Genomic DNA, 14,436 nt, shown 5'->3' on the forward strand with positions numbered 1-14,436 from the left:
GCATATCATGAGCAGCTAGGGTCCACAAACACTGAGATTCTCAAATACACAGATTGTACTCATTTTTCTTATCATAGACACCAATGTAGACATGTCAATAAGTGAGTGGATGGAGGTATGGATGGGCAGATGGATGGATGGATGACTAGACCTTGGCAGAGCCCTTTGTGACATCCCGAGACCGAAGGACGTTTGTGTGAGCCCTTGGTGCCCACTCATGTGTTTAATGTTCCCAGGACCTTGGCTTTCCATATGGATGCCACATAGAAAGCTCTTAGAATGTCAAGACAAACTGGATTTGTTTTCTAGGACTTACCTTCATTAAACAGCCTCGTAGGAAGGTCATGAAATTGATCCCCCTAGACAGTTTTCAGAGCAGTAGAGCCAACCCCACATCAAGTCTAACTTCCAATTGGACTTTAACCAATTACAAACATGCTTTTTGTGGTTTTGGATCAGGTCTGGCCCGGAAGGGATTCAGCAAGTCCTGGGACCTTCAAGGCTCAATCAAGTGGGGTAGAATAGCATGGGCCTGCCAGGGGACACCTTAAACGGCCAAGGCATTCCCATCAATGCCAGGCTCCAGTATACTGCAGCACTGTATTAAGATATACAGGTGCCAACAAAAATAAGTTAACACCCCTCTGATTTACCACTATGTACAGTCAAAATTGGAATTTGTCTTGGACTGGGTTATTTTGGTGTCAGGATGAACATAATATAGCTGAAGTTTCTGTGCCTCCGTGGGCCATTCTAAAAGGCAATTCCAGAAAGAACTTTTGGACCGCATATACATAATTTCTTTTCTGAATTATTATGCTTTTATGGTAGGATCTAATGAGACAACTCAAGCCCAAAGCAATACAAGTTACTATCTATAAAGTTGATCTATTCTACTGCATCGTAATATTCTTGTCTAAAACCAATGGCAAAATATATTCTAACTTTTACAGAATTATTATTACCAATGAAAATGGACTACTGATGGCATAATTTTTTTTTTCTATTGCAGGTATCTTTCCTGACACATTTCCCCCCATGAGGACTACCTACATGAGCTCTCAATCAAGGAGGAAGCATGCTTATTTCTTTAAAAAGGAAAAGTGCAAAATACTTACAAAATGGAGGACAATGTTTATGGTAAGGATTTTTAAGAAACTCCTAACAGACAAAAACTGAAGAGCGGTTAGTTTCAGAGAATGCTGTCCTGGGACTGAGCAGTTATGTCCCAGAATGAGGGGCAGTGATGCTTTGGTGAGTCATGCAAATTCTTAGCATAAAAGTTAAAAACAAAAACAAACAAACAAAAAACAAACACACATCACAAGAACTTATATTTGCAATGACATGAAAGGGAACAAGTGAGAAAATTCTGGAACAAAGCATGCACGAGTTAAGCACCTTGATGCTAAACTGCCACTGTCAGCTGATGAGGAGGACATATCCATGCTGAACATTTTACGAAGCCTAGGTCGAGCACGCTCACTTGTTTTAGGAACAGTTTCTGGTCCATCTAAATCATCAAGGGTAGACTGCCTTGAGAACAGCATGGTTGCTTCGGTGTAGCAGCTAGCAGCGCAAACAGTCACAGAGACACAGGGTTAAAACACCAGTGGTACATCAGTTTACACACGGATCAGTCGACCAGTACACTGCCATGCAGCAAACCACACGTGACACCAACAGTGCTGACGCAGAGCACCACAGCGGGGCTCACGGAAGGGAGGTCAGGAGGGTCCCGTTTGGCCGGACGATAAGACACAGCGGTTCTTGATTGGTCAAAATGTATGGGCGGGTTGATAAGTCAGGAATGGTCCCCTCTCCGGGTGGGGCGGGGAATGGGAATAATGACAAGTCCCAACATGCCTTGCGCAGAGCAGAATTCACACTTTATAACTTTGTAACTGAGCTTTTTGCTGTTTTCATTAAAGAAGATATGTTTTATTTGGAGCTCCCCATCCTGAGTTCCTTGAAAGCATTTTGTAACCCAATTGCTGAAGCAGAAATATCTGCCCGTGTAAAATGTATACAGAACACTTCGATGTTTTAGAAATACATCTCCAACAAGGAGAGAGGGAAGCTCAGAAATAACCACACGGAACTGAATTGTCCACCCCGTTTTCTGAGTGGTATTCAGTTAAGCCAAACTAGATGCCTTGCGTGGAGAAAGAGATGCTGGTTTGATATGCAACCGGATATAAACCAACATCTGAGGGAAAAAAAAGAAAGAAAGAAAGAAAGAAAATGATACAAAGAAAATAACAGAGGAAGTCTAGCGATGGCAGGGTCATTTTGTCTGTTAACTTCTCATTTTTCCTAATGATTTTTTTTTTTCCTTCTGGATCATGTTTTAGGTCTTGGCAGATGTCACTAGGGCGAGAACCCACTGGCTAAAATCCTCATGATGACCCCATAGAGCAACAATCGGGGAGGGAATGGTGGCAGATTCAGGCCTGAGGACTGCGTGAGCTACAAGAGGAGAAGAAGCAGAGTTACCACGTAGGCATCATCTCAGTGCTGACGTAGAGTTTAACCCAAAGGGGGACACGCACCTCAAAGACCTCTGAAGAAGGCTACTGGAATAAGAATCGCCCAGCCTGAGCACCAGTGGCTGACCCAGGGGAATGGGTCTTTGTGATCCAGGATGGCTGATTTTCTGGCTGAACATCATTGTCATGGGGGCAGACTAGGCCTGCACACACCCAGGTGTGCCCAGCCAGTGACTGGGAGGCAGAACGCAAACCATGCAGGAAGTAACAACCTCCAGGCCTAGCAGGTGAGCAACCAAATGGTCTCTGATGAAGACATAGAGACTGATTTTTAAGAAAGGCCCTAACTCCTTTAGGATTTGATGTTGTCAAATCCTTGACAGAATGAGGCGATGAGGAAAAGGCAAAGCGGAAACTCAATGGCCAAGCACAGGGAGCCCTGGGCTTGGGTCCCTCCCTACACTAATGTTAACTGGCCGTTGACATTTAGATAAATTGTCCTCTCTAAGATCTCATTTTTTTTTTTTTTTTGAGAATCAGAAGAGGTTTTAATATGATGAAAATAACTGCAGATATAATTATTTATTTGATGAAGTAGTTTCAGTAGAAATTGTTGACCTCACGTTTATAGACCTATTAATATTTAACTTGTTCTCTCATTTGTAAGACAGGGGATCTGGACCTTGGAACTTCTATATTTAATTTCCTATTTTTAGAGCTGCACTCGTATGGCCTTTTAGGGATCTGTAGGCAAAAAGATACTGTGTACCCTTCCCTGTGGCCCTGCTCAGATTTTTTGCTTGGGAACCACTGTTGTAATCCTGAAGTGTGACTCATCTTGTTAATGCCGTTGTCCACTGCCGCAGCAGCTGACCCTCACACCCCACACCGTCCCACCCAGTTGGGTTATGTGTATTGTGACCAGTTTGTGGCCCAATCCAGGGCAGTTTTAAAAGAAAAACGGAAGAGGAGTTTTCTGATAACAGGCGCAGTTGACATGCCTGAAGGGACAGTTGGGGTCCCCTCACTGATCAGCCTGCACTTCGAGCCACCCCAGGGCACACAGCAGCCTCTTAGGTGACATTTTTCAAGGGATAAACACTCCCTCCGTATCTAGGAATGCTCCTTAGACTGTCATTTAATGTTTCTTGCACAATTTAAAATAATTTATTTTCGGGAAAAGTAGATGATATCTGATTTCATAAAACAACCATTAAGACAAGTGCCATTTTAGAGCCAGATTTAAAGGAAAGAGTGCTTTTTACAATAAGTCAAAGGGAATATAAAGGCATTTGTTAGGCTCTCACCCCATTTGCAGTATGCCCAAAGGTGAAGATGGGTGACAGGGATGTCAGGCGGGGTCCCCGCACAGGGGGCGGGGCCACACCGAGCATGCGCAGCCGCACTGGGGGAATGGTACTAGACCCTCGATGATGACATAGGTGTCTCCACTGGGAATCCCTTCTTGGGAAGACTCCTGCCTTTCTAGAAATCAGGTGGCTTCCAGTAGACTTTCATGTAAACAGATACTGTCTACTGATTTGATAGCTTCCTAAAGCAAAAAACTAGAAGTGGAGCTCAGCCATTAAGAAAAGGGCAAGTGTGGGGCGCCTGCGTGGCTCAGTGGGTTAAAGCCTCTGTCTTCTGCTCAGGTCATGATCCCAGGGTCCTGGGATTGAGGGCTCTGTCCTCCGCGGGGAGCCTGCTTCCTCCTCTCTTTCTCTGCCTGCCTCTCTGCCTACTTGTGATCTCTGTCAAATAAATAAATAAATAAATAAAATCTTTTTTTTTTTTAAAGGGCAAGTGTGTTAACTCATTTATTAACAACAAAACAAACCCTCTTGTGTCTCCCCTTTCTTTAGGTTGAAATAAAAAGTAAAAGATACATTAGGAACTAATTTTAAAGGTACTGGTTTTCTACTAGTAAATTGATTGATCACTTCTAAATTTGGGAGATAATTCTAATAATCTTTGTTCAAAAACAATCAATAGGTTTCAATAACTCCTACCTCATGGTTTTTGATCATGGGTACGGTTTTATAATTGTAATCTTGGGTCTGATTTAAAGGCAGTTACTTGATTTTATTTGATCAGTCTTCTTCCTTTTTTATCCCTCTTAGGTTATGACTTATAACATTAAGCTAATTTCTTAGCGGGGCATGTTGTCAGTTGTTATGCAGTTAAAAGTTACGAATACAGGAATCAATTGTGTTTATATTATGGACAACTTCTTTTCTTTTCTTTTTTTTTTTTAAGATTTGTTTTTAATGTGTTTATTTGACAGAGAGAGACACAGCAAGAGAGGAAACACAAGCAGGAGGAGTCGGAGAGGGAGAAGGAGGCTTCCCAAGGAGCAGGGAGCCCAGTGCCAGGCTTGATCCCAGGACTCTGGGATCATGACCTGAGCCGAAGGCAGGCCTTAATGATTGAGCCACCCAGCGGCCCCTGGACAATTTATTTTCAATTCACTCTCTAATATTCTCTTTGATTTGGTTCTGAGTTCGGTTCTTGAGCAGCTATTCTTAAGCCTGGTCAGGAGGCCTGTGACACCCTTGAAAATTTGTGGGAAAAACTGGTATTTATTTGCACTTTTTCCCCTTCTGGGAGATAGTATATCTCAGTATTTTTCTCATCTTACCATTCTCCACAAATTTTTTTTTTTTTCCAAAACCAGTTGTTTGGTCATGAATAGGTTATAAAGTGGGTGGATCTGGAAACTCTATGATCCCCCCTGTGGACCCTCATTCACACCTGTAACTAGGAAACAGCATCTGTCAGCATCTTGAATATTGACTACATTCAGGCGATTTTTTTTTTCATTCAGACAAATCTTGTCTTCCCCTGCCTCTGCCAACACAATTGTACATTTTTGCAAACATACTCATGTTTAAGGGAAAAGCTACCATGAAGTATCTTGGTAGAATGTGGATAAAAATGGATTTTCAGTTTTTGCATAAAAATGAATCAAAGAGAAAATAATTCTGTTTAAATTACTGATCTATATAGAGAAAATTGTTGCAACAAGAACAATTTTAAGAAAGTTGGCAGCTTCCAAATGGGAGGGTTATTTATGGTTTGAAAAAAATAAAAATAAAACATAAACCATAATGATTTTTTGTCTCAATGTAGTCTGCTCAAGGAGAATGAAGCTCCTCTTTCAAAAACGCAGATTATGGGGTATTTTCAGGAAGGCACACAAGGGGGCGATGTCTGTCAAGCAAGGGACATGACGCTAAATTTTCACTTTGTAACTTTGCTATTACTAATGGTTGTTTAAATTGCTGATTAAGAAATATGGGGGATGTGCCTGGGTGGCTCAGTGGGTTAAAGCCTCTGCCTTTGGCTCAGGTCATGATCCCAGGATGGAGCCCTGCGTTGGGCTCTCTGCTCAGCAGGGAGCCTGCTTCTGCCTGTCTCTCTGCCTGCCTCTCTGCCTATTTGTGATCTCTGTCAAATAAATAAATAAAATCTTAAAAAAAAAATGTGGGTATGTTTGGGTGGAGAGATAATGAGAAACATTTATTAGCATACCCACTGTTGTAACAATCACTTATTTTATTCTAGAAATTTAAAGCATCTTGAACAGGATCTCACTTAGCAAATAAATGTTTTGACCTTGAAAGTCTTGAGAGTTTCTGGCCTCAGTGTCTCTTCTCACTGAAATCTACAACAGCTGAAACATTTCTGTTTCTTTGGAACTGACAAATGAGCAAAGATTACTCCCAAATTATGGGAATAATGCCTTTTATTATCCCTCAAAGGACTTTAAAAGAATCGCTACCTATTTTGGGGGAGGGGCAGAGGGTAGGAAGGGATATATCTAAGCAGAATTTCATCTGTACAAAAATCATATTTAAATCAATATATGAACACATATTTTTTTCATAAATAAAAATGAGGTTTTTGGCATACATTCTATTTTAAACCCCAATTTTTTGCTCAATGCAGTGAATATCTTTCCATATCAATAAATATAGATTTGCATCAATAGGTAAATTATTGGAGAGCAAGATAACAGTCACAATTGGAGCAGCTCAAATATACCAATTCAGCAGCAGTGAAACAGCTCTTCAAGGTAAACCTTTTTTTTCACCCACCTCTCCCCATTCAGATTGCAATTTCAACTTGTGGTTATCTATTTGGGATTTGGTATCAACAAAATAGTCTCAGCTCCCTCCCCTCTCTTGTGCTGTAATATATTCGTTATTTGTGGAGGACAGATATTCCTCCAGGGCTCTGAGGCCCTGCACAGTGTCTGACGTGGGACTGGAGACATACTGCCAACCATCCAGGACCTTCTACCACAGGAGGCATTGCAGGGCGTGTCTGCCACCCTTTCCCCCGCAGGAGTCCCAACTCAGGGTTTCATGGATAATCCTACCAGTGGGTCTTTCTTCCCAGACTCGAACTACTTAGAGATGATATACCTATATGTGTCTTATCTCAACATCGAGTTCAGGGTCTGGCTTGGAATAGGTGCTTTTAAACCTGTTTGATGAAAGCAACGAATGTCCTTGGTGATAATGCTCCTGACCTATGAAGATGTACACATTGTGTGATTCATGTAGTCTAGCTAATCATCCTAGGCCTGCCGGCCTCCTCCAAAGACAGAACTTCTGCTTCAACTCAGAGGCTAGCTCTGTGCAATCCCCAGCAGCTATCTAGAATGCTGAGGCAGAGAACGGGGGAGGCTCTACCGGGACAGGCGGTAAGAAAGGTCAGTTCTCAAAGTTGGTCTGGAGTGCAGAGGAGGCCACTAGAGGCAGCACATCATGGTGGGTGAGATCCTGGGCTCTGAGCTGAACCATGGGGTTTGGGATGCTGACTCCCTTTTACAGTACCTCCTAGTTGTGTGGCTCTGGGTATGTTAGGTAACCTCTCTGTAACTGAACTTCGTGTTCTGTAAAATGGGGATGATAACATGAATCTTATAGGGTCTTGGAAGGATACAGTGAGGTAACCCATACATAGTGGGTCGTGCTGGCCAGTGGCTAGTGCAGGATCCCTATAGTGAGACAGTGCACGTGATCACAGAAGCCAGGGAGGATGGAAGTGGACAAAATCGCCTCTTAAACTTTTATTATGGATCACAAAGTAACAATTCTGAAAGGAGAAAGATCAAAGATAGCAACAGATGGAAGAAGATTCCAGTATAGAAAATACTCTTTGGGGCAGCATTTTTTTCAGAGGAATCAAAGATGGTGGCCCTTGACACAAAGAGTCATTTTGTGATCAGGAAGGCTCGTTCTTACTTGCCTCTGGCTTGGAAGTCTCTGCCCTGTGCCCATGAGTCATACTGGTATTTCTAATATGGTCTACTTTCTTTTCTTTTCTTTTCTTTTTTTTTAAAGCTCAGCATGGGGCTCAAACTCACAGCCCTGAGACGGAGACGCGTGGTGAGATCAAGAGTCAGACGCTTAAGCGACTGAGCCACCCAGGCGCCCCTCTCATAGCCTATTACTGATACCTGATTTTTTTCTGGCTCAGTCAAGGGGAGGACAGTGTTCCTTTCGCTTTTTTGCACACAGGAGGTTGCCTGAACGGGGCGGGGAATCCATGAACGTTTTTGATTAACTTTCACCTCACACATCCATTTCTCATCTTGCTGAAGCCCAGCTCTTTCACCTTGGTCAAAAGCAAACCCACTGTTTAGAACATGAAGTACCTGGAGATGCTGTCGTGGGAATCTAAGCTATCCATCCTGTGGGCTGTCTGTGCAGCAGAAGTGGCGCCAGCACGGTCGTCTATGGTGTCCAGTCCAGACTCTCTGGAAAGGTTCATGATGTGGTTCTGGTAGTACATGTGGATGCTCTCCCGCGTGGGGACGTTGCCCTGTGGAGGGGAGACATCGCCACAGTTCTTACTTGTCTGTGCAGGCCCCTGGCGCTTCTCAATACCGAGAATTCTCGGTCGACATGCCCACCTTGCGCAAAGATGAAAACAAAGCTAGTCAAGGAGGGCGTTGATGTTAACTCATTGCATTAGTGGCCCCCGATATCACTGGGGAAGGCTCACAAGAAATCCCTTCTTGGTTATGGGTGAAGATAGTCAAAAGACACAACTTCCACCTATAAAATACATAAGTCCCACGGATGTCACGGACAGCACAGTGACTGTACCATATACTTGGAAGTTTCTAAGAGGCTAGAACTTAATAGTTCCCATCACAAGAAAAAAAAAATTGAAACAATGTGTGGTGATGGATGTTAAGTAGATTAACTGTGATCATTTTGGAATATATGCAAATATCGAATCATTGTATTGTACACCTGAAACTAGTATGTTACATTGTCAATTACATCTCAATAAAAATAAGATAAAAACTAGTAAAAATCAAATCCTTTCTTATATGTAGGTAATTTAGCTAAGTGATAGTAACTTTTTCAGAAACAAACTAGTAATTTTAAATACTATCTATAAACAGTATGTGCCTATATTTTGCTGCTCTGCATATATCTTGATTTTTCCCCCCGAGAAGTTTCAGATCAATCTTCCCAGACTAAACAACATAATCCTTCCTGAGACAGCAGAGTCGGTGCACCTGCAAACTGGTGAGGGGAAGGAACAGAGTGAATAAACTGGCCATTGTCCCAGAACTGTGTGTGCACGTGCGTGTGTACATGTGTGTGCTTACAGTGTCTGGTTATTTTAATTCTGAGCGATGGAACAGATTTAAATATACAGAAAAACAGAGGGGTTATATAAAGACTGTCCAGAAGACAGACTATAGATTTTGTGTTATCCTTTTTGGAGTTCTGGACATTGACTTTTAAAAATCTTTATAATGAGGGAAGAAGCAAAAAGAATTGTACCCACAAGTGTTACCTTTTTAATTTCTCTGGTCAGCATACATCTTTCAATTCTCAGAACTGTAGATATATCAATATGTTCCCTTGAAATGGAGTTAAGCCAAGTTGTGAAACTATCCACTGTTGCCAGAAACAGAACCCAGGTAAATTTCAAAATGTTAAATATCCTCTTGATGATATTATCTAGGAAGAAGAAAAGCAACAAGGTTTCAAAGGAGCAAAATGCCCAAATCAGCCATTTTGCTGTTGTGTAACACAGCGATCTCTTACCAAGGACAGACCTGGTTTCAGACCTGCACACCTAGTACGGAGTGATGCCCATGATGCTCAGCGTGATGGGGATGGGGGTGGGAGGTGTGGAGGAGGACAGGCAGTATAGGAAGCTATGGGTGGGTCTTTCTACACATGCACTGGCAGCATCAAAACCAAACTGGGATAGAATTTTTATCCTGTGCTCAAAATATCAGTCAGAATAGGTCCATAGACAGAACACAGGTTTGATGAAGAGTAAGGTTGCATTCAAAGTTATTTCTGTTGTTGACACAGGGATAGAAGCTATCCAGGAAACCGGATCCTTTAATGTTTTTTTTTCTAGAAATTTCTTCTTTTCTTAAGGAATGACTATTTTTGGAAACAATTCTATTGATTCAGTGAGACTTTTGATGCTTGGTAGCTGCTGTTCAGTTCCATCACCTGCCACCTATTCTGTCAAGAGCTTAGTAGGGGTACCAGAAGAATACTGATACTACGAATAGCTTCAACATTCCTATTTCGTTCTACTGAGCTGGGCCCACACAGAATTCTGCACATGAGATTGATCCTGTCCAAACCAACAGATGCTGTGAGATTCCTGATGTTCTCAGGTTGTCTTCCCTCTCTGCAGCTGTGACATGGGGAGCCGGGCCAAGCTGCCTAGCATGATAAGCTCAGCTCAGATTGTCACCGTCTGTGACACCCTCTGGGTGCAGGCACACATGCCTGTCTTGTGCCCTCAGGGAATTCCACAAGGGCTCTCTGATCATTGTTAAGGTTGGAGGAGGTTCCCTGGCTGTGACCTAACTTATTTTAGGTCAGAATCAAAATCAAATAGGGAAGATGGTGTCTTAACTGTCTCTCTGACACCTCCATTCCCAGAAGCCAATGGTTTCTCAGCTGGTATCCAAGAAACCATTCAAGCCACCAAATTTTGATCCATGTGAATTTTTTAATTTGGCATTTAAGACATTTTGTCTTATTAGCGATTTCAAACATTGACTGCAGTAAAACGACTCCTTAGTGAACACCGTAATGAATTAAAAACTGCCTTAGTGTTTATCAACAAAACCCTTAAACACCACCAGCAGCACCACTAAGAAAAACAACTGGTATCCCTCACCCTTTCCTCCAACCAAAAGATGCCAGGCTGACTCTGAATTTAATTTTGTAATAGGGGAAAAAAGAAGTTATTTGTGAACTGGGTTGTCTAGGAGGAAGGCAGAATTTCTCTCAGGGAAAGGTTTGCTCTTTTCAAAAGGAGAAACATCGAAGGGAACTTTAATCTATGGACAGTGTGGCCTCAGGACAGAGTCCAGGTGGGCAAGGTAGAGACAAAGAAGAGTTGAACAGTTCTACCTACTGAAGGAACAGGAATCTTGGAGCTGCCAGCTGGTACCTGGGGAAGAAAGTGGGAATGATCTAATGAGCCGGGCCCCAGAGGCACTAGCTGGGGAGAAACCCACTGAGGCAGGAATAGTGATCACTGACTTTCCCTCTGACGTTGTTGCCTGTCTCTGCCATCACTGCCACCCCACCACCCTGCTATCCCTCAAAGCCTCTATAAAATGCCGTCACACCTAACAGTCTTCCATGAAGCGTACTTTAGGAAGTAAGGCAATGAGGTATCTTCAGCTGAGCAAAGCTCAGGAAGGGACCAGCTGCTACATGAAGCTGAATGGAGAGAGGTCGTGCAGATTCCACAGAAGAGCCATTCTGAGCCAGAGGTGGCCAGGGGCCCTCTATGGGTCTTGCCCCTCCCCCAACCCATTTTGGGTTTAATCTGAGCCAGGTGTGAATTTCCCACAATGCTTTCGATGGAATCTCCAGCTGCGTCGTGTAGACATAAAAAGAAAATCTGAGCCCTGGAGGCTGAAGGACTTGGAGCGGGGGTCACACCTATTAATAAAATTTAGCAGCATCTCCCATTTTGGACAATTTATTTATTTACTTTGTCACAATGATCACCTGCGGTGGTGAGGAGACATGTGATTATGTCACGGTTTTGCCGAGCATGGTCCTAATGGTAAGACTAAACTTGCGGTGATGGGGACACGGAAAACACATACTTTCTTAACTCACGTGATCACAAACTAACATGAGATGTGGCCATTTTAATTTTTATTTATTTCTTAGCCAGAGAGGCAATAAGGCCCACAGTGGGGAAGGGCACATACTTGGGTTCAAATCCCAATTCTACCCCTTAGTGGTTGTGTAGACTTGGAAAAGTTACCTCATCTTTCTCTGCTTCAGTTTCTTATCTGTTAAATGAGGGAGAGGGTTTTTGAGGGAACCAGTGAGGATGCGTAAAGCTCTTGGGAAAGTGCCTGGTAGAGACGTGTGAGCTAAAGTGTTAGCTACTATTACTGTAGGTAGTTTCGCAGCAAGAATCGAACTTCTGGCTCCACATATGCGTGAGTCCAATATTCTGGAAGTGGGGGTTCAGGTTTAAGAACAGGGCCAAAGACGGTTAGACAGCCTTGGGGAAGTCTCATTTTGGGCCAGCAGATGGCATCCTTGGAAGTATCTGTGTCCATAGCAAGAGTGCCTGAAAATCTTGGCCTGCTATAAGTAACGCACACAGGAGTTCTAACCCTATGACATTGAGGTAATGGCATTTTTTATGGAATTACAGAGACATTTAAGTTCATTTCATTTGAAAGCCTTTTTTTTGCCCCCCTTTTTTTTTCCTTCATGGAAAACTCTTCCTCCCAGTCACATCTATGTGAAGCCCAAATGACACCATGACTGAGGAAGGGGTTAGAAGACAGGGATTCGGTCCTTACTCTGTCACTTAGTAACTACAGAGTCCTGAGCAAGCTCACTGGGGATAGACGTTCCCTTTGTCAAGTGAGGACTTTGACCTACGCTTCTAGAGAAACTCTGATTTCCCCCACTGTACTTACCACTCATTTAAATCCTTCTTTCTATGTCCTTTAAAATTAATTGGGAATATGTTTTGTGCTTTTATTTTGGTGGCTTCCATGGGACATTTACAATTTACTCCCCAAAATCCCCTTTCACAAATATTTGGGGAAGATAATTGACAAATGGACTCTAATCCAACATTTAATCCAACAGTGTTAAGTGTCAGATCTACTCTAAGGAGTCCACTTTGAAATGTCACTAGAGATGAGATTTCAAGGGACACTTGATTATTTAGTCAAAGTCCGGAAACAGTATTTGATGAATTATTTTTAGGCAGCCTTCCATGACATATCTTCTGGGAAAGCAACATTTTCAAATTTCCCCCAGCTCACATTTGTCTTTGTTTGGTTACCTGGTCCATCAGATTTCTTTTTGACTGGTTCCTGCTCTCGGTCTTCCCACTCCACAGGACCTGCCAAGTGTGTTCAATAAACATGAGTTAGGTCCTTTTAGATTAAATGTCAAAACTACTCTTCTGGGCTAAAAGGAATTCTGTAATTAAATCTAGAATATTCTGCCTAATGTAAGAGTTCTCAGGGAAAAGTTGTAAGAACTCATAGCTCTCAGATTCTGCTTACTCCAGAGTAAGAATCACTTTTAACTGGGAATGAGTGAACTATGGTGTACTGGCTAAATCCTGCCAGCTTCCTATTGTTAAATGGCCTCTGAGTTCAGAACCAGTTTTTATATTTTTGATAGTTGAAAAAAAATCTTAAAAAACAGCAATATTCTGGCATGTGAAAATGATACGAAATTCAATTTTAATGAACAGAGCTACACCCATTTGTTTACGTGTTGTCTGTGGCTACTTCCACCCCCCATCCTGGCAGAGACTTATGGCCTGCAAAACTCAAACACTGACTATCTGGCCCATTACAGAAAGAGTATGTTGACTCCTGATACATACCATGACATTTTAATTTTGAATATCTAGAGGTAATGTTACATATTTTAGTGTGTCACTCCATAGAATGGTATTATGGGACCCCATTTTATTTTTTAGCCTCTTATTCCAGGCTAAAGATGTCAGATCTAGCAAATGGAAATATGGGACACCCAGTTAAATTTGAATTTACAAAAAACAATAATTTTTTTCTTAGTTTAAGTCCCATACAATATGTCCACATTCTACTTGGACTAAAAAATTATTTGTTGTTTTTCTAAAAACTCCAACTATCACTGGGCCCTGTGTATTTATCTGGTAGTACTAAGACCATTCATGAACTGACTTCAATGAACCTTTCCAAATTTACTTTCCACCATTCTGTTTTCCATCGCATCTTGTCTTTACCAACTAAGCTGACCTGCTCTTTAATTTTCATACACAACCTTTCTTTCTTCTGCCAGAATGTCAGGCTCTACTAAAATACTTTTTCATGAAGTACTTTATTTCTTTATACTCTTGGCTATAAGTCCTCCTTTCTCCCTCTGGTCCCACACTATTTTATCTATGCTTATTTTATAAATGGAACTCTGCAGTTTCTATATCATTAGGGATTTTTCCCCCTATACTTGTGTTCCCCATTTGTCAAGATAGAAAGGTTTGGAGTCAGGATGCCTGCATTAATTCCAGACCCATCTAGATGGCTCTGTGACCTCAGGCCAGTTCTTTCCCTCTCTGGTACTTCATTTCCTCATCTGTAATGCAGGAAGAATAAAATGTCCTGGACTGTTATAAGGATCAAATGAGTTACAGCCTACAAAGTACTTCGAGCAGCACCTGGCGTTTCGGAAGGCTGGAATCCACTTGCTTCATCTCTCTGGAAGTAATCTGGAAAGGACGAGCCCTTCCACCAAAGAAGAAGTGGCTAAATAAATATTAAAGGAATGAATAAACATCTATTTTCATCCCAGTACCTTTTAATTATTGCTGTCTTTGATCTGAGGTAAACATCTGCACATGGAATCATCTTCATGAAACAGAGTAATGAGATATTTGCAAGATGACTAAAAACACA

General features: G+C 42.1%; 1 protein-coding gene across 2 annotated transcripts in view; it reads right to left on the minus strand.

Moving 5' to 3' along the window:
• Positions 1 to 14,436, minus strand: part of PIEZO2 (piezo type mechanosensitive ion channel component 2) — a 471,611-nt gene that overhangs the window by 35,368 nt on the left and 421,807 nt on the right. For both annotated transcript variants that reach the window (XM_047697821.1, XM_047697822.1), the window contains 3 exons: positions 12,831 to 12,890; positions 9,315 to 9,481; positions 8,155 to 8,321 (listed from right to left, as the gene is read on the minus strand). In XM_047697821.1, coding sequence (XP_047553777.1) covers positions 8,155 to 8,321; positions 9,315 to 9,481; positions 12,831 to 12,890 — 394 coding nt within the window. The remainder of the gene's footprint in view (positions 1 to 8,154; positions 8,322 to 9,314; positions 9,482 to 12,830; positions 12,891 to 14,436) is intronic.

The sequence above is a fragment of the Lutra lutra genome, chromosome 12 (genome assembly GCF_902655055.1).
Source record: "Lutra lutra chromosome 12, mLutLut1.2, whole genome shotgun sequence".
Taxonomy (NCBI): Eukaryota; Metazoa; Chordata; class Mammalia; order Carnivora; family Mustelidae; genus Lutra; species Lutra lutra.